This window comes from Neolamprologus brichardi, chromosome 22, assembly GCF_056152115.1.
Source record: "Neolamprologus brichardi isolate AB-2024 chromosome 22, ASM5615211v1, whole genome shotgun sequence".
NCBI classification, from domain to species: Eukaryota; Metazoa; Chordata; class Actinopteri; order Cichliformes; family Cichlidae; genus Neolamprologus; species Neolamprologus brichardi.
In genome coordinates, this window is record NC_142124.1 from 34116027 (window position 1) to 34136888 (window position 20862).

A 20862-nucleotide genomic window follows, 5' to 3' on the forward strand; every position below is an offset into this window, starting at 1 on the left:
AGTACATCAGTTTTTGTTTTTTTCTTAACTGTTGTAAAAAAGTGTTTCTGTTTGTCTCTAAATTTGAGTTTTCAGAACAGGAAAAAAGTGCAAAGTTAAGTGAAAGTAACTATTAAAATGAAATTGGGTCACAGCAAACGTGTGTGTGTGTGTGTGAAAAAATATTGTTTAAATGCATTTAAATCTCAAGGCTGTCGTCATTATTGACGAGGACGCCTCATTGGTATGACTGAGCGTAACCTCTCTGGGATTAATAAGTGCCTTTACAGAAACGGACCACACAATGTTTCATTGTTTAAATCTATATATATAGATATATAGAGATATAAATATATTCCAAATATATTCTATAACAATTAGTTGAGTCTAAAAGTGACAAGAAAAACAAAAAATTGGACTTTTGGTTTACAAATTTCCACACTAAATGTTTTTCTTTGCGCAACAAAAGACAATAAATGTGCTATTTTGTACATTTACATGTGCACAGTTTTTCATGGCGCGATCCCTGAATTTGATTTAGCTGCTGACCTAAACCAAAATGTTATTCAGGTTTTTGTGCAGGTATTCATTATTCTAAGTAAATCCCAAATAATTGCACTAATATGTGCCCCATCTTTCCATAAGCTGCACAGCAGGATCTAAATACACATTAGAGTCTTATTGGTGAAAAATCAGGGCCATGTGTTCAAACCCTTCTTAGAACCTTCTTACTCACCAAGAGGCTTCAAGAATAAACTGACCTAAGGGAACTTGTTAGTCGGTTCTGTTAAAATACCCAGAGGATAAGCAATGGTCAAAATGTAAAGGTTATGAGGTTAGGAAAGGATCGCGGTTAAGATCATTCTTGTATCATATGCGACGCCTCCTCTGTCAGGTTTTTTGACCATTTGTGTTTTCGTGGACCAGCTTTAGATGTTTCTTACAGTAGGTGCATCATGTAATGTCTTAATCTGTGACATCGCCACTGTCTGTGGTACATCACGGATTTGTGAAGTGTAAGATTAGAGCCCTATGTCGTCATAAATCTCTGCTTCCCAATTCGGCCGGGTGGTGGCGGGTGGGGCAGTTGCAAGGTGTTGTTTGTGGTCTGTGGATTTGTTGGATAAAGCGTTTGCTCCTAAGTACGGTCAACTCCATCACGTCCTTTTAGATCAGGAGCTATTTTCTTCATTTCGTGGCTTGATGCCAGCTCAGGTTTTTCTTTTTTGAGAGCAGATAGTTCTCCGGGTAGACCCAGAAGTTTTTATGGTGCTCTGCTGAAGGTCTTCATCATGAACTATTGCATTCCCGACATGTACGAGATGCCTCACACCGGCGTCGGGAGCTATCCGGTGCAGGGAGGTGGGGAATATTGCATGTACTCGGACGAAGGGTCCGGGTATGGCAACTGTGAGCCTCAGCCCCTTCATCATCCACCCTGCATGGAGCAGGCTTGGTCCCCCAGCCAGCACTACTCGTGTTCCTACGCCGCTGGTCCTTCTGTTTTTAAGAGTGAGTTTTGCAGCATGGAGGTCCCTCTCAGTCACTTCCACCAGCCTGAGTACTTCCCCGAGATCAAACCTGAGTTTTCACACCTGCGGTGGATGCAGAGTGCGCACAGAAAAGGTACGACATGCAGGCTGTGATTATTTAGCTCTTTAACAAAGTACCTGAGGGGCTGGAGCTGCAGCTCGGACGGGCTCAAGTTAAGTTGTTGAAGTTGCGAGTAACTTAAAGAGTCTCCACTGTCTGTAATTAACTGGGTTAGTGTGTGTGTGTGTGTGTGTGTGTCTATAATATAACAGACTTGTAATACACTTGCTCAAACTGATAATTGGTCCTTCTTGATCGTCGATCAATGATGTCTGGGATTTTCGAATTAAGTCCGATGAGCATAAATCCAGGACATAAGGCCTCGTGCGCTGGTCTGTGATCAGGGCCTGTTGCTGTGTTTGATTGAGGTAGACGGGGCTCCTTATTGATTGCTGTTGAGGCAACAGAAGGCTGACAAAAGATATTGATCAGTTTGTTAACCTGCTGTCCTGGTGACAGAACTCACTCAACCCAATCTAGATAGACTCCACAATATTAGAGTCTCCAAAGATTTGTGTGTTCGAAGCATCAGAGTTTACCTGCCACTCCACACTCTGCTGTTAGCAAGTGTGACTAGAGCATTCAGGTAACTACTAAAACGATCCCACAGGTTCCCAGGTCTCAACAAATTCACCCCATGGTCATATTCAGAAAATGCCAAAACTCCAAGACTAGCATGTCAGACTCTACAGGCTTCAGTTAGCATGTTCATAGCAGCAGAATTAGAAAGAGACTGAACAACTATCGCCAGAAGAAAGCCTCTAAAATAACATGACAGCGTGGCTTAGACTTAGGAACAAACCTCAACACCTCGAGAACTTTGCAAAGCAGCGATGTCTGGAGATAAAGCACCTTGTTTGGAGAAAACCAAACACAGCAGGGCAGCACAAATGCTGCATAGCAACTGTCAAGGACAGCAGTGGAGCAGTGATGATTCGGACTCGTTTAGCAGCCACTCGTTTAGCAGCCACCTGAATACCTGATAGTCTCTGAGCTGACCACGAACGTCTCTGTATACCAAAGTGTCCCAGACTCAAGCTAAAGCTGAGGCTCGGCCTTGGGGGGAGTGGTGCCTGATCAAAATCTACACCTCAACTCTGTTGAAAGGCAGTGGCAGAGCTGCAAATCTCAACAAAGTGAAGAAATATTATAAAGAAGGGGCCAGCGACAGACGTGCCCACTGCTGAGTCCTGGGGGGGGTCATGTTACATCATGTAGTGTGTATTTTATGCAAATGCACACATTCATTCATATATATGTGTGTGTGTGAGTATACATTTATTTTTTACTACTGTGCAAAGAATAGTACATCGCCCCAATTTTAATTAAAATCTAATAAAAAATGAACGTGTTTGGAAAAACATTGAGAACGCCAGTCGTCAAATTTACTTGACTTATTTTTAAAATGAATCCAGTTTCTGCTTCTTTCCTCTCTAGGGTACATACCAAGTTACCTGGACAAGGATGAGCTATGCGTAGTGTGTGGGGACAAAGCTACAGGCTACCACTATCGCTGCATTACCTGTGAAGGTTGCAAGGTAAACCATGTGACCACGTGGCCTCAGCTTCCGTCGGCCTTCGCCGTCTCCCCGTTCTGATCACGTCGCCTTCTGTTTTCCAGGGATTCTTCAGGCGGACCATCCAGAAGAATCTCAATCCAACTTATGCCTGTAAGTACGAGGGCAAATGTGTTATTGACAAAGTGACCAGGAACCAGTGCCAGGAATGTCGCTTCAAGAAGTGCATCGCAGTGGGAATGGCAACAGACTGTGAGTGGCCTCAGCAACAGGATGTTTGTCATCTTTTATGTCACTTTTGAATTTCTCCTGTTCTTCAATTGGAAAAAACGAATTCTGACATTTATTTACAAAAACAAACATTTATAAAGAAAGTGCAGAATTAGTAACAAAATCAACAAAGAAAAGTTGCATTTAAAGGGTTTGTCATCACCTGAAATATATTTACTCCAAATAAACGCAGTGATGATTTTTCACCACATGGAAAAACAAATAATGGTTTATTCACGTGTTGTTTGATTGTTTCACATTTTTCATCCAATGGAAAGTTTGTTTCCATGTGTGGCTCTAAAGCTTCCTGCTACATTGTATCTGTATCGTTTTTGAGCGTGAGCTTTCTGAAAGTCCAAAACATGAAACGGTTCAAAACACAAGAACAATCATGAACACGTGTCACCTCAGCGGGATGTCGTGTTCTCGTGTTGGAACAACTCACCGAGTCATCATTTTATGCCCCCCTACCCTCTCCCCTCCTCTCCCTCTTTCCTTTTCCTTCCCGTCTACTCTCTTGGCCTCCCTTGGCCCCCTGCTGACCCCCTTTATTTGCCCCAGTGGTGTTGGATGACAGCAAGCGGCTGGCCAAGCGGAAGCTAATCGAGGAGAACCGGGAGCGCCGTCGGAAGGAGGAACTGCAGAAGACGGCGTGGGACCGACTGGAGCCCACCCAAGAGGAGTGGGACCTCATCCGCATGGTGACCGAAGCCCACATGGCCACAAACGCCCAGGGCAACCACTGGAAGCAGAAGCGGAAATTCCTGGTGAGACATCGTCCTCCTCCTCCTCACCAAAGCCTTGATTGTATCGATTACTGTGCCTCGTTCAAACCACCAACCCCCCCGACCCCCACCTACCTCCCCCTCCCGCCCATCTCAGCCCCCTTCACGTCCCCGTCTCCTCCTCTTCCACCATTGTTCCACTGTTCCCTATGTTAATATGTCCATGTGTTTTTTTGTATCTCCTTGTAGAGTGGGGAGAATTAGCTGGACGATGGAGAAAAGTGTTTCCTCAACGCAGCAGCACTAATTTATATTGGAACATCTTACTCTTGTCTTATGTTTTGCCGAGCTGCAACTCTTAATCGCTAATACTAATGACTTGCTTTTTTTCGTGCTGTTTAATTTTCCTCTCTTTCTGTTTGTAGCTTTTGATTTCACACCTCACTCTGTTTTTGACTAATTTTGCTTTTTCTGTTAAGTTTGATTACTCTGTCCGGAGCTGTTTGTTGGCGTTGTACTGAGTTTCTATGGCACGATTAAAGGGAACGCTCATTAATCGCAGAATTATTTGATCGGCAGGGTTTGGCAAAAAAAGAAGGGTTTCAAAAAGTGTTGAAAACGTAACCAGGTCGCATTCAAAGATCCAACGAAGAGCGTTCCCGAGGACCCGTTCGATGCGTGGTCCCGAGTCTTGCTGTGGAAACTCGTGTCCTATTTCTGTCTTTACCTGTTTTCTGTCTGCGCACTCTTTCATCTGTCTTCAGTTTTAACTTGTTTTATTTTAGTTGGCTTGAAACGGGTTCTTCATTGAAACTTCACGATTCCTGTTGATTATCCAACAGGTCGAGGAAGCAATGCTTCTTAATGAAATAACATGTAATTTATTCTATACTTCTGACCAGAGTGCAGCGGGGGTGAAGGAAACTAAGGTAAGACAGCAGACACACGCTTCGGTTGAGCCTAACGACGGCTTTTTTAGCCATTTACGTGTAAAACGATGGTAAATGACAAATGATGCGATGAAACCAGCTGATGTCCACTCCTCGCTCTTTCAGCCTGAGGATATTGGTCAAGCGTCCACGGAAAATGCACCTGAAGGAAGTAAAGTGGACATAGAAGCCTTCAGTCAGTTTACAAAAATTATCACCCCTGCCATAACCCGAGTGGTGGACTTTGCCAAAAAACTGCCTATGTTCTGTGAGGTGGGTTTGAGTGGAAACGGTGACTGTGGATGTGTCACTGAGTGGTTACAGAGCTGCATATTTAAATTGAATATGAATTTTTCACAGTCTTTGACGTAACTGTCCCTGAATAAGCCGTTCTTCTCTTTAACCAGCTGCCTTGTGAAGACCAGATCATCCTGTTGAAAGGCTGTTGCATGGAGATCATGTCGCTGCGAGCTGCCGTTCGCTACGATCCAGAAAGCGAGACCCTCACGCTCAACGGCGAGATGGCAGTGACACGAGGTCAGCTCAAGAACGGAGGCTTGGGCGTAGTCTCAGACGCCATCTTTGACCTTGGCGTGTCACTGTCCTCCTTTAACTTGGATGACTCTGAGGTGGCTCTTCTGCAAGCTGTTATCCTGCTTTCATCCGGTAATCGCCTGAGTGCACACTTACCGAGTACATAAGAGGTTATTAAAGGGTTTTCTTTCTTCTAGGTCTCGCTCTGTTTTAGCGCAGCGGTGTTACTGCGTTCTTATTACACGGTTGGTAACGGCGGCTTACAGGGAACAGCGCGAATCTGCAGCTGCACAGCTTGTGTGAATACTTGGTTTTGACATGAAATCTATATCAAACCACAGTTTAATCAATTAATCAGCGTCATCATTGTGAGGGGCTTTGGCTTGTTTTTGGCTCCACTGGCATTTCTCTGTAATACTCTCATTGAAGATCAATACTCTTTATGGTGCAGACCCATCTGTCCTGACACTTCACAGTATCCACTGACGCTTAGATAACACTGCTGTTAGGGCAACGAGTCGCTTTGGGATAGAAAGTTAATTATTTGTGTTTATTGATCATCTTTAAAAAATTTGTTTCGTACTATTTGTACCAAAAAAGAAAAATAATTGTGAGTACTGCAATAAATAATAACTGACACTGTAGGGCAGGGGTGTCAAACTCAAACACACAGTGGGCAAAAATTCAAAACTGGAACAAAGTCGCGGCTAACGTTAATATTTATTGAAAAATAAATCTTCCTCCAGATTTAAGAATGAATCTTTTCTTATGTATGGAACGCCAGGAACGCCATAATGAATTAATTAAATACACCATTAAATAATTAATTAAATCTGTCAATAATTAATTCATTAAATGTGTCAATAATTAATTCATTAAATGTGTCAATAATTAATTAATTAAATGTGTCAATAATTAATTAAAATGGGAAATACATAAATAATTAATTAAATGTGTCAATAATTAATTAATTAAATGTGTCAAATAATTAATTAAAATGTGAAATACATAAATAATTAATTAAATGTGTCAATAATTAATTAATTAAATGTGTCAATAATTAATTAATTAAATGTGTCAATAATTAATTAAAATGTGAAATACATAAATAATTAATTAAATGTGTCAATAATTAATTAATTAAATGTGTCAATAATTAATTAATTACATGTGTCAATAATTAATTAAAATGTGAAATACATAAATAATTAATTAAATGTGTCAATAATTAATTAATTAAATATGTCAATAATTAATTAAAATGGGAAATACATAAATAATTAATTAAATGTGTCAATAATTAATTAATTAAATGTGTCAAATAATTAATTAAAATGTGAAATACATAAATAATTAATTAAATGTGTCAATAATTAATTAATTAAATGTGTCAATAATTAATTAATTAAATATGTCAATAATTAATTAAAATGGGAAATACATAAATAATTAATTAAATGTGTCAATAATTAATTAATTAAATGTGTCAAATAATTAATTAAAATGTGAAATACATAAATAATTAATTAAATGTGTCAATAATTAATTAATTAAATGTGTCAATAATTAATTAATTAAATGTGTCAATAATTAATTAAAATGTGAAATACATAAATAATTAATTAAATGTGTCAATAATTAATTAATTAAATGTGTCAATAATTAATTAATTACATGTGTCAATAATTAATTAAAATGTGAAATACATAAATAATTAATTAAATGTGTCAATAATTAATTAATTAAATGTGTCAATAATTAATTAAAATGGGAAATACATAAATAATTAATTAAATGTGTCAATAATTAATTAATTAAATGTGTCAAATAATTAATTAAAATGTGAAATACATAAATAATTAATTAAATGTGTCAATAATTAATTAATTAAATGTGTCAATAATTAATTAATTAAATGTGTCAATAATTAATTAAAATGTGAAATACATAAATAATTAATTAAATGTGTCAATAATTAATTAATTAAATGTGTCAATAATTAATTAATTACATGTGTCAATAATTAATTAAAATGTGAAATACATAAATAATTAATTACATGTGTCATAACTATTTATTTAATTAATTATTTCCCATTTTAATTAATTATTTAATGGTGTATTTAATTAATTCATTATGGCAGTTCTGGTGTTCCATACTTATGGACTCAAACATGTTTTGCTAAAAAACTGAATATGGAACAAGCAAAGCTTAATACTAAACAATATATATATTAGCTGTATAATACCAGTAGGCCAGCTCTGATAGTAATAATAATAATTTTGGCTTCGCGGGCCAATTGTCATTAGGCTGTGGGCCAAATTTGGCCAGAGTTTGACTCCTATGCTGTAGTGTATCCACAGCTGCGCCTGTGTTTAACTCGTTTTCAGTCAAAAATGACATGAGAGTCATTCAAGTGCATGACCCAGTGTGTGCACACATGAACACGGTGTATTTGTCCTGGATCTTTATTTTGGACATGTTTAAATAGTATAACAACAACAACAGAGAAAAAACAAACAAAACAATAATAATTAAAGCTGCAAGCAGCGTTATGAGGGCCCTCGCACCCCCGGCACATGAGTTTTTGACCATGTTTAGGCCCTCAAAAAGGCCCTTGTTTTGCCTGAATAATAATAATAATAATAAGAAGAAGAAGAAACGGAGCAGATACAATAGGGCCCTAATTATAAATAACTTACATGTTCAAAAACGAGCAGGAAGCAGCATGAGCTCATTTAATCCCACCTCCTGTTCATGCCGTCTCCATCACAAGTTCTTCATCATCATTTCTTATGGATTTTTTTATAACCTCAGTAACACGTATAAAGATATACGTTTACAGATATATCCACACACCTGGTCAGAGCCCCACCTCCACCACGTTTGTTCCAAACCATCCCAAATAATACAGGAACTGACAAATACAGCAACCAGGTGATTCCCCATAACAAGCTTTTAAATGAAACTGTGCACCTTAAAAACAACGAGGACAGAAGAAGAAGAACAGTGTTTGACAGTCGTGTTGAGGCTGCTTCCTCATGCACAGGGCTTCATCACAGAAGAAAAAGTGATGCCTAAGTAAGGGAAACAGGAGGAATAGGCTCAGATATGCCAAATACACAATAACTGGGTGGAAGGAGGTGAGGGAGCGTCCGCACAGCAGACATGTGTCGTGGTCTGGGACTGCAGCCAGAGATCCTGTTAAGTCAGATTTGGATCCAACTGGGATGATCTTCATATTGCAGTGTGACAGTGATCCCAAACACATAATCACATCAGTCATAGATGGAGCCTTGTGAGTTGTAATCAAGCTATTGTAAGCCATCCTTCCTATTGTTATCAGGTTTCTCTCAGCACTGCTCCTCAGGGACAAACGAGCTCTGCAGGACGCTGCATAACAACACTGTCGGTGTGCTTGTGTCTGCAGATCGTCCAGGCCTAACCAGTGTGGAGCGAATCGAGCGTTGCCAAGAGGAGTTCCTGTTGGCCTTTGAACATTATATCAACTACCGCAAACACAAAGTGGCACATTTCTGGCCCAAGCTGCTAATGAAGGTGACGGACCTGCGGATGATCGGCACCTGCCACGCCAGCCGATTCCTCCACATGAAAGTGGAGTGTCCCACCGAGCTGTTCCCTCCTCTGTTTCTGGAGGTCTTCGAGGACTGACCAGTGGATTTGTGTGTGTGTGCGTGTGTGTGTGCGCCTGGGCACCCTGGTGGTCTCAGGGTGGAACCAGCAGAAGCCCGTCACAACGAACCTTCAGCACTACTGAGTGTCACTTCATTCCACCTTAGAGTAGCTCTCTGGTCTATTTTTGGATGAAACCATTCCTGACAGTGCGGGTACATGTGAATAGCTTTTTGTTCTGTCATTGTTGTCATGGATATAACATCTCACCTCAGATCTGACTCTAGGTTTTTTGTTTTCATTCATGGTAATCTTATCAACACTTGTCTGTTCGTTAGAAGCCAAGCATACGTTGTATATTCCTTCCTTTATGTTAAATACTCGGCTGCTCGCCTCGTCCACGACACGAGACGCCGTCAGCGAACCCGCTCCACTTTACCGCATTAATATATCAACCTTCGTCCATCCGGTGAGCGTCCAGTCTGTCCGGTGCCTCGCCATCCTACTGTGACCGTTAAAAACGCATACTCTAACGGACGGCAGCTCGCAGGTCTCTCGGCAGCCGCACATTACGAGGTTAAGTTGCAACGCTGCATTCCAGAGCTGTCGGAAAAACAAACGCCAGCTCGAGACGCGCTCCGAGCGAGAAACCTGAGCAGGATTTTGCGATATTAAAGCGGACCTGTGTGTCTTTTCTCATTTGATGTTGCAATGCTGATTGTTCCTATTAAACATGACCAAAGTTTCAAATCATTTAAATATATGGAAAAACAATCGCAGCACTTGCTGCTATTAAATCGAGGTTTCCAAAGGTTTCTCTCGCACCTTCTGTGACACTCGTTTGCTGCAGGCAGTAGAGCTCGTCCTGAGCCAGGCTTCCCGAAGCCGTCCTATTGGAGGAAAGTGGCTCGTTAGGTAAGGCGAACCTTAACGAGGCAGAGCTACACAGGAGAAACCGACAGTCTGCATGACGCACAAATCTAAGGACACTAGTCTGAGTCCCCTCAAACTTCACACGGTGGCAGTGCACGCTGCAAACACAACACACACACACTGAGCTTTCAGCTAACAGTAAGTCTACTTACTCACCCTTAAAATGATATGTGGCATTTTGCAGGATATTGCATAAATATACGGGCCAAAATAGTCAAACGTCAGCTGTTTATGAGCAGGAAGCATCTTTGTGTCTGGTTGAAAGCAAAGCATGTTTATGAAATCAGAGTGTGGACACTAATAAACTGAGAGAGTGTCTCTCGCTTGTTGTTAAATGCCTTTGGACTTATTGTTAGACAACATGATATGACCGGTGCTTTGATACTTTATAGACTTGATTAATTAGCACAACCTCAAAGCATTTCATATGCAACTCTGACAGATTAACTTGCAGAGGTTCTGTGCGCTCAAACCTGTACAGTGCAAAAAATCTTGCTCGAGTTTCTGTTTGTTTGTCTTTATTTCGACAAGAAACAAAACGAGGAAACGACGAAACCAAAACTGCGACGTAGACGTGAGCGACAGCGAATGGAATGCAGAAGCAGCGTTAAAACGAGCCGCTCGTCGCGCCGGAGACTCGTCACACGGCGGCACTGAGGCCGGGATCGACTGTGTGCCACAGTACTGCATGTTGTGCCAAAACCAGGTGAACAATGCCCTCACTGCATCCTCCCTCCACTTCCTTAGTTGAGTATGAACTGTCGGTCCTGCCACACAGGCTGTCCTCTTCGCTGTCTGCGGTTGGAACTTCAAGACCAGCAAGATTTCAGTGTTTCATCTCAGCCATGTTGCCTCAAAGCAAGTAATTAGTCACCATTTTTTCTGTTTGTGTCTCCGTGAGTGGACGTGGACTTTCTATTAAAACAGTGAAGTCATGGTGCTATGGTGAGTTGGGGCTATGGCTGATTGAAGCGTATTGTTATTTACATGTGTGAATAAGAGCCCGGCATATAGTACAGTAACACACATGCACATTACATCAGTGCAGCCGTTGTGCAGCAGCTGATCAGCCACAACAATAAGACTGGCACAGATGCTGGTCCCACTCGGGTACTGGTGGTTTTCATGGGCCTCTGTCTGCCTCGGTTGGAGGTAAATGGGAGGGTTTACCAGTGTTCACCTGTAACTGGTTTTAGTGATGTGGCTGATTGGTGTGTCGCTCACACAGATAACACATGGGTCCGACTCCACGACTGTGACCGACCGGTGGCATTCGGAGGCCAAGTAAACTGTACGCTTCGCCACCACCAAGCTGACGAGGCTGGTGAGATTGTGAAACGCAGAGCTCTTTCTTCGTTCTGTAGCCTCTGGTTTTGTTTCGTTTCTTGGAAAAGCCTCAGTACGGTATTGCCGTTTGCAATGTGACAGACCTCGACTCTTTATATGTCGCTTTTTCGAGCTTCACACTACTCCTCAAAGCAGCTTGTATTTTATTTTGTTTCTTCTCATTTCTGTGAAGTGATGCCTTTTTATCAAAGCAATAGAATTGCTGCAGTGTTTGAATGACCCGGACCTCACACATATACACCTCGCAAACTGTACAGATAAATGCACAGACAATCAGAGGGAGAGGCACCCGAGCTCAGGCTGGTCCCCGTCGTCGTGAAGGGCCGGGCCGGGCCCCGCTGAGACGGAGCCATTCAGAAACGTAACGGTTGGCCACGTTTACATGCACCGCTGCGTCTGCAGCCAACGAAAGCCTTTGACGAAAGCTGTCAGAACGCGCATCCAACATCAACGTGCTACACTCATTAACGTAACATCAGCTGTTTTTCTAATGAAATGAATGTCTTCATGTCTCAGTAGCAGGGGCTGGCTGCACAAACACATCAGAAGTTAGCTGACTATCTAATGTTCAACCCAACAGTCCCAGGATCTCAGCTCAGGACCTCAATGTCCCTTTGGTGTGCTTCTGTTGGTTAGAACGTGCAGATTGAACAAAGTCATGTAAAAAGCATCATTTTTATGCGGTAAACATGGTTTGTTGTTGCACGTTCCCGGTTCTTAGGCTCTCTTTCACGTCTTTTTTTAACTAAAGACTTTTAGTCTAGTCTCAGGAATTTGGCAGAGTAACTTTTCAGACATTCAGCTAAAGTAGCAGCAACTATGCAGCCCGAAAACAAAAAGCTGTGTTTGCTCTTGATTTGGCCTGCCAGGCCTCCACCAGGATAGTTGTTGGGCTGTAATTAGCCGCTACCTCATGAGCAGGGAATTTTGGCCTGGGAATCAAAACTGGAACTTTGTTACTGCTGTCAAATGTAACAGTTCCCGAGTTTGTGCAGATGATTCTGTTTTCCTGTGCAGGTAAAGAGACACTAAGAAAGCTGCACAGATTTTAACCACTGAAAGTCCAAAATTAGGTGATTAACAGCTCTATGTTTAATGTGTTTTTGTAGCGTGCTTTAGATTGAACAAAGGTTTCTTTAACAGGCTGATGATATTTGTGGCTTCATGTTCAGGATACTCATCATAAGCATAAAATGAGCCACTGTGTGATCAGGACAGCGACAGCCGTCAGTTTCTTTCACATCAGCCCGTGTTCCTCCTTACTTTCTAGTTTGTTGCATTTTTCAATTTGCTGACTTCAGCTACAACAAGGGGATTACTGAGACCACCTCCCTCATGCTAAACATACAGTTTGAACGCTTTGAAAGCGTTGCAGGCTTACTCGTTGGAGGCAAAACATAAAGGCAAGGGTGGCTCAAAACTTTTGCACAGTACTGTATCTAAAGCCTAGCCCTGTGATTGGATGGATGGAGCCAGCCTGTCTGTGCAGCCAGCCCCGTTGTCAGAGAATGAACTTGAAGGTAGAGACATCTCACAGTTATCATAAAAGTCACATAGATACTGTAAAACTAATGCAGGTTAAAGAACTGCTGAAGAACACAATAATCAGGAATCATGAAGAAGAAACAGTTTGAAACGGTGACCTCGATAAAAACCTGGTTTCTGTCAGTAATACTTTCACTCATAAATGTAATAAAGTCGAGCAGTTCATAACAATAAACCTGTCAGTTTTATGGTTGAGGCAAATGATGGCCTTGATGTAGTAATATATCATCAAACTTGTAAAGTTATTTCAGTCTGTGGACGCTCTAATATGAATCCTGAAAGTTTAGCTTAAAAAGCTGAAGAGCAGCCGGGCTCTTTGACAGCTCCTCCACGTTCCTCTGGGTTCTCCCGATGACTTTGTTGGCATGTTGATCAGTTATCTGAGCGTTTTACTGAGGAAGTGAAACCAAAACAAGGAGTTAAAACTTGCAAAGATCTGCAACAGTCAAATAGTTCACAGCAGGATGATGAATGCAGCTTTAATCCAAAATAATCGACATGTTTTTTTACACTTTGATACATAGTTTCACTTTTTTTTCCTTTTTTGCGGGACGGCTATAAATTGGGAATCTTGTATCCTGGCTGTGTTCACTGAGCACATACGCAGAGCTGTGGTGCACGTAAACGTCGTCATTGCTCGCCGCTGGTTAGGAACACGTTTATTTTACCTGAGGAGGTGAACGTTGGTCGTGAGCTCTCCCGTGAGTTGTTGCTCGTAAGGTTTCTCAGTTACAACCAATAACAAGAGTTGCGCCATAGAGAAGCTATTTTACAGTACAAAGGAAAAGGATGTATATTTTCAGACTGCAGATTTTTTTTACAGATGTTAGCATAATATGAACATATTGTTTTTGCATAGTGTTAAAAAGATACAGTGTTGCTCTCAAATGTATTTCCACGTCTGATGGAGACGTATTTAAAAAAAACAAATGATAAAAACAGTTAAATTAGCTGGATTCACGTCCAAAAGAAACCACACATGAGCACGTTTAGGGACAGCGTGGTCACAAGGAGGCGGTCATCCACAGTCGGCACAGATTTCTCTTCTCTCCTTGTGTGTTTGAGTGTCTTCTTGTTTAAGTCATCTGTTTAATGCAAACCGGGAATTCGGCCAGGAGGTGCAGAGAAATGTGAAAGTGAATCTGTGGCAGAAAAAAAGGTAGAACAAAGAATATTGTGTTCCTCAAACGGCTGTTGGACATTTTCAGCTCGGAGGACTGATGATTTTGATTTTGCCTGACGGGGGATGATTGCAGAATTTGTGATTTGGGTCTTAAGAATAAAGATGGTTTTGAGAGAATTTGATTTGGTGTCTTCACTTATTCAGACTTTGTAGGTGCTCTGTATGGCTGTTTGAATGGTTCACTGTGCGCCCATTTTATGAAACACAGGTTAATGCGCAGTGCTGCGCAAAAGACTTGAGCCCATCTTTTTTTGTATTTTGCTTTAATTTTGCCCCGTGAATCGCTACCTTATCGTGGTGGAGGGGTTTGTGTGTCCCAGGGATCCCAGGGGCTATGTTGTCTGGGGGCTTTTGCCCCCTGGTAGGGTCTCCCATGGCAAATTGGTCCTGGGTGAGGGACCAGACAAAGAGCGATTCAGAAGACCCTTATGAAGAAAACATCGAGGGAACAGTTTACCCTGCCCGGGATAGGGTTACCGGGGCCCCGCCCTGGAGCCAGGCCCGGGGAGGGTGCCTGAGAACAAGCGTCTGGTGGCTGGGCCTTAGTCCATGGGGCCCGGCCGGGCACAGCCCGAAGAGGAGACATGGGCCCATCCTCCCGCAGGCCCACCACCCGCAGGAGGCGCCATAGGGGTCGGGTGCATTGTGTGCCGGGTGGCGGCCAGGAGCGGAGGCCCTGGCGGACTGACCCCCGGCTGCCAAGACTGGCAATAGGGACATGGAATGTCACCTCTCTGGTGTGGAAGGAGCCTGAGTTGGTGCGTGAGGTTGAGAGTTACCGGCTAGATATAGTCGGGCTCACCTCTAGTGGCTCTGGAACCAGTCTCCTGGAGAGGGGCTGGACTCTGTCTCAGTCTGGAGTTGCCCCTGGTGAGAGGCGGCGGGCTGGGGTGGGTATTCTAATATCCCCTCGGCTTGCTGCCGGTACGTTGGGGTTTTTCCCGGTGGACGAGAGGGTTTGTTCCCTGCGCCTTAGGGTCGGGGAACGGGTCCTGACTGTCATCTGCGCTTATGCGCCGAGTGGCAGTTCGGAGTACCCAGCCTTCTTAGAGTCCCTGGGGGGGGTGCTGGAAGGTGCTCCACCTGGAGACTCTGTTGTCCTGCTGGGAGACTTCAATGCTCACGTGGGTAACGACAGCGAGACCTGGAGGGGCGTGATTGGGAGGAACGGCCTCCCTGATCTGAACCCGAGCGGTGCTTTGTTATTGGACTTCTGTGCTAATCACAGTTTGGCCATAACGAGCACCCTGTTCGAACATAAGAGTGTCGATAGGTGCACGTGGCACCAGGATGCTCTAGGCCGCAGGTCGATGATCGATTTTGTAATCATATCACCAGACCTATGACCATATGTTCTGGACACTCGGGTAAAGAGAGGGGCTGAGCTGTCAACTGATCACCACCTGGTGGTGAGTTGGATCAGGTGGCGGGGGAGGACGCTGGACAGACCCGGTGCACCTAAACGTGTAGTGAGGGTGTGCTGGGAACGACTAGCAGAGGCCCCAGTCCGCGAGATCTTCAACGCACACCTCCGGCAGAGCTTCAACAGCATTCCGAGGGAGGCGGGGGACATTGATTGTTCAGCGTCTCCATTGCCGAAGCTGCTGCATTGAGTTGCGGCTGCAAGGTGGTTGGTGCCTGCCGTGGTGGTAATCCCCGAACCAAATGGTGGACACCAGAGGTGAAGGGAGCCACCAGGCTGAAGAAGGAGTCCTATCGGGCTTGGTTAGCCTGTGGGACTCCGGAGGCAGTTGACTGGTATCGACAGGCCAAGCAGAATGCGGCGCGGGCAGTGGCTGAAGCAAAAACTTGGGTGTGGGAGGAGTTTGGAGAGGCCATGGAAAAAGACTTTTGGACTGCCTCGAAGAGATTCTGGCAAACCGTCAGGCGTCTCAGGAGGGGAAAGCGGTGCTCCACCTGCACTGTGTATAGTGCTGGTGGAGCGCTGCTGACGTCGACTGAGAAAATTGTCAGGCGGTGGAAGGAATACTTCGAGGACCTCCTTAATCCCACTGACGCGTCTTCCGAGGAGGAAGCAGAGTCTGGGGATGAGGGGAACGACCCGCCAATTTCCGGGGGTGAGGTCACTGAGGCAGTTAAACAACTCCTTGGTGGCAGAGCCCCTGGTGTTGATTAGGTCCGCCCCGAGTTCCTGAAGGTTCTGGACGTTGTAGGGCTGTCCTGGTTGACACGCCTCTACAATGTTGCGTACCCCTGGACTGGCAGACCGGGGTGGTGGTCCCCATCTTTAAGAAGGGAGACCGGAGGGTGTGTTCCAACTACAGGGGGATCACACTCCTCAGCCTCCCTGGGAAAGTCTATGCCAGGGTGCTGGAAAGGAGAGTTCGTCTGCTAGTCGAACCTCTGATGCAGGAGGAACAATGCAGTTTTCGTCCTGGTCGCGGAACACTGGACCAGCTCTTCATCCTCTCAAGGATACTTGAGGGTGCATGGGAGTTTGCCCAACCAGTCTACATGTGTTTTGTGGACTTGAAGAAGGCATTCGACCGTGTCCCTCGGGGTGTCCTGTGGGAGGTGTTGCAGGAGTGTGGGGTGTCTGGCCCATTGCTACGGGCCATTCGATCCCTATACAACCGTTGCAAGAGCTTGTTTCGCATTGCCGGCAATAAGTCGGACTCGTTCCCGGTGGGTGATGGGCTCCGCCAGGGCTGCCCTTTGTCACCGGTTCTGTTCATAATTTTTATGGACAGGATTTCTGGGCGCAGCCAAGTCGCGGGGGGCTTTCACTTCGGTGGCCTCATAATCTCATCTCTGCTTTTTGCGGATGATGTGGTTCTGTTGGCTTCATCGGGTGAGGGCCTCCAGCTCGCACTGGAACGGTTTGCAGCCGAGTGGGAAGCAGCGGGAATGAGGATCAGCACCTCCAAATCTGAGGCCATGGTTCTCAGCCGGAAAAGGGTGGAGTGCCCACTCCGGGTCAGGGATGAGTTCCTGCCCCAAGTGGAGGAGTTCAAGTATCTCGGGGTCTTGTTCGCGAGTGATGGGAGAAGGGAGCCGGAGATCGACAGACGGATTGGGGCTGCAGCTGCAGTAATGCAGACGCTGCACCGGTCCGTCGTGGTGAAGAGGGAGCTGAGTGTAAAAGTGAAGCTCTCAATTTACCGGTCAATCTACGTCCCTACCCTCACCTATGGCCACGAGCTGTGGGTAGTGACCGAAAGAACGAGATCGCGGATACAAGCGGCAGAAATGAGCTTCCTCCGCAGGGTGACTGGCCTCTCCTTTAGAGATAGGGTGAGAAGTTCGGCCATCCGGGAGGGGCTCAGAGTAGAGCCGCTGCTGCTCCACATCGAAAGGAGCCAGCTGAGGTGGTTCGGGCATCTGACAAGGATGCCTCCTGGGCGCCTCCTGGGTGAGGTGTTGCAGGCATGTCCCACCGGGAGGAGGCCCCGGGGCAGACCCAGGACATGCTGGAGAGATTATATCTCTCGGCTGGCCTGGGAACGCCTTGGTGTTCCCCCGGATAAGCTGGAGGAGGTGGCTGGGGAGAGGGAGGTCTGGGCCTCTCTGCTTAGGCTGCTGCCCCCGCGACCCGGCCTCGGATAAAGCGGATGAAGATGGATGGATGGATGGATGTAAAAAGTGGTCTTAAGTAATATTTCCCTGAGCTTTCTGATGGTCTTTCAATGTTTTTTTTGGCTCCTAATTTTCATTCCAGTTCTTGTTCCTGATGATTTAAAGACGTTTTCTTTGTTGTTGTTAGTTAAACCATTAAACACTGACCTATCGATCATTAAAGCATAAAACAGGAATTTAATGTAAGAGAGGAACCAGTGTTGTCTACACACGAGGGACAACGTTAAAATTATATAGTTTATTCCCATTTCTTTAGGTGAATCTCCATAAAATCCCAAATATATTTTAAATATCACACAGTGCTTGACAAGCACAACATAGTATTTTTGCAACAGCAAGGTGATTCTGCATAAAGAGCTCTGTCAGCAGCTGTGCAGTACTTAAAATGAGACAAGCAGAGAACAAAAAAAATCAGACCTAAAAAACACTGAAGAGCGTCTTAAAGTGAAGTCCATGAGAATTGGGGTGATCACGGTCCTGCTGCTGTAGAACTATAAGGTATGGTCTCGTTTGGAGGGGGGCCGTCAAGAGGTCATTCTTAGCGAAGGGAAACGGGGAGAATAGGCTGAGGTTTGCCTTACACTATAACTAATCAGTCAAATTTTAAATGTTTGTTTTGAATTGTCATCAATATGTGTGAGTGAGGACAAGGGAAGGTGAAGGTCTACAGTCGTGTATAAAATATGGTGGAGCCTCTTTCATAGTTTGACCCAGTTATAAACAGAAAAGCCAGATTTTGATCCAGCATGTGAGACCATCTGGAAATCACCTTATTGGCAATGATGATGATTCCAATGCAATAAAAGAATAGCTGCAAACACAAAGACAGTGGAGCACTCTGAGGGAGCCAGCGTCCCTGAAGAAGTGTGGATCACAGAGAGAGAGCAAAATGTAGCCAACCTACAAAGAAGCACTTTGGAGTGAAACTCAAGAGCGTTGTTCCTGAAGGCTGCTTAAAGACAGCTAACCCGAACCCTGCCTGAGAGAGTTCAGGTTGTGCTGAAGAATAAAGGTGCTCATAGCAAATCCTGACTAACAACAGAGGTCGATTATCTTGTTAATAATTTCACCTCCTCACTACGTACGACTCTGGATACTGTAGCTCCAGTGAAAACTAAGGTCTCTAATCAGAAGTACCTGACCCCGTGGTATAATTCTCAAACACGTACCCTAAAGCAGATGACTCGTAATCTGGAGAGGAAATGGCGTGTCACAAATTTAGAGGATCATCATTTAGCCTGGAGAAATAGTTTGTTGCTTTATAAGAAAGCCCTCCGCAAAGCCAGAACAGCTTACTATTCGTCACTGATTGAAGAAAATAAGAACAACCCCAGGTTTCTCTTCAGCACTGTAGCCAGGCTGACAAAAAGTCAGAGCTCTGTTGATCCAACCATCCCTTTAACGTTAACTAGTGATGACTTCATGAACTTCTTCACAAATAAAATTTTTATCATTAGAGAAAAAATTACCAATAATCATCCCACAGATGTAATATTATCTACAGCTACTCTTAGTTCCATTGATGTTAAGTTAGACTCTTTTTCTCCAATTGATCTTTCTGAGTTAACTTCAATAATTACTTCCTCCAAACCATCAACGTGTCTTACAAATATGTAAGACTGCGTTCTTCCATTTGTGCAACATCTCTAAAGTTAGAAATATCCTGTCTCAGAGTGACGCTGAAAAACTAGTTCATGCATTTATTACTTCCAGGCTGGACGACTGCAATTCATTATTATCAGGAAGTCCTAAAAACTCCCTGAAAAGCCTTCAGCTAATCCAAAATGCTGCAGCAAGAGTCCTGACAGGGACTAGAAAGAGAGAGCAGATTTCTCCTGTTTTGGCTTCCTGTTAAATCCAGAATTCAAAATCCTGCTCCTCACATACAAGGTCTTAAATAATCAGGCCCCATCTTATCTTAATGACCTTGTAGTACCATATCACCCTATTAGAGCACTTCGCTCTCGCTCTGCAGGCCTACTTGTTGTTCCTAGAGTATTTAAAAGTAGAATGGGAGGCAGAGCCTTCAGTTTTCAGGCCCCTCTTCTGTGGAACCAGCTTCCAGTTTGGATTCAGGAGACAGACACTATCTCTACTTTCAAGATTAGGCTTCAAACTTTCCTTTTTGCTAAAGCATATAGTTAGGGCTGGACCAGGTGACCCTGAATCCTCCCTTAGTTATGCTGCAATAGATGTAGGCTGCCGGGGGATTCCCATGATGCATTGAGTTTTTCCTTTCCAGTCACCTTTCTCACTCACTATGTATTAACAGACCTCTCTGCATTGAATCATATCTGTTATTAACCTCTGTCTCTCTTCCACAGCATGTCTTTATCCTGTCTTCCTTCTCTTACCCCAACCGGTCGCAGCAGATGCCCCGCCCCTCCCTGAGCCTGGTTCTGCTGGAGGTTTCTTCCTGTTAAAAGGGAGTTTTTCCTTCCCACTGTCGCCAAAGTGCTGCTCATAGGGGGTCATATGATTGTTGAGTTTTTCTCTCTGTATGTATTATTGTAGGGTCTGCCTTACAATATAAAGCGCCTTGAAGCGACTGTTGTTGTGATTTGGTGCTGTGTAAATAAAATTGAATTGACTATCATTGATGTGTCTGCACATTTCAATACATTTATGAACTAATTTCCTGTTTTCCTTGCAAAATAGAAAATATAAAGACACGGAACTACATTAATAGAGTCTAGCTCTTGTCCTGTGAAGTCATAAGTGAACACACGATGTTTGAACAGGTTTCAGATTGCTCTGTTTACAGGACAGCAATCAAGCGGACACGTGGGTGGAGACGATGGTTCTCACTGATTATCGCAGACAGAGGTCTGAGTTTTACCACCATCACTCGGTGGTAACACTGGAGCTCTGTGTGATTTGGTCGAGTGAATGTTAGTGTCTGTTTACTCGGTGCCACTCCTGGAAGCCAGGGACGCAGACGGAGCTGCTCTGTTGCCATCTGCTGATGGATGATAAGCACGACTTGGTTCAGACGTCGTCTTTACTTGTTACTTTGTTACTGAATCCCTCTGTGTCACAAGAACGTATTAAGGCCATAGTCAAACCTTCATTCAGTG

At 44.0% G+C, this 20862-nt stretch overlaps 1 protein-coding gene across 5 annotated transcripts in view; it reads left to right on the plus strand.

Annotated features, from left to right (window-relative positions):
* thrb (thyroid hormone receptor beta) overlaps positions 1-14305 on the plus strand; it is a 117266-nt gene extending 102961 nt beyond the window's left edge. For 3 of the 5 annotated variants that reach the window (XM_087834982.1, XM_087834984.1, XM_087834983.1), the window contains 7 exons: positions 3010-3110; positions 3194-3341; positions 3921-4126; positions 4987-5013; positions 5140-5286; positions 5421-5679; positions 8978-14305. In XM_087834982.1, the coding sequence (XP_087691108.1) occupies positions 3010-3110; positions 3194-3341; positions 3921-4126; positions 4987-5013; positions 5140-5286; positions 5421-5679; positions 8978-9219 (1130 nt within the window). In that variant the 3' untranslated portion in view covers positions 9220-14305. Of the gene's footprint in view, positions 1-1139; positions 1606-3009; positions 3111-3193; positions 3342-3920; positions 4127-4926; positions 5014-5139; positions 5287-5420; positions 5680-8977 lie in introns of those variants that run through there. The other 2 variants (XM_035915761.2, XM_006808595.3) reach the window with 2 other exon arrangements.
* The last annotated feature ends 6557 nt before the right edge of the window (positions 14306-20862 follow it).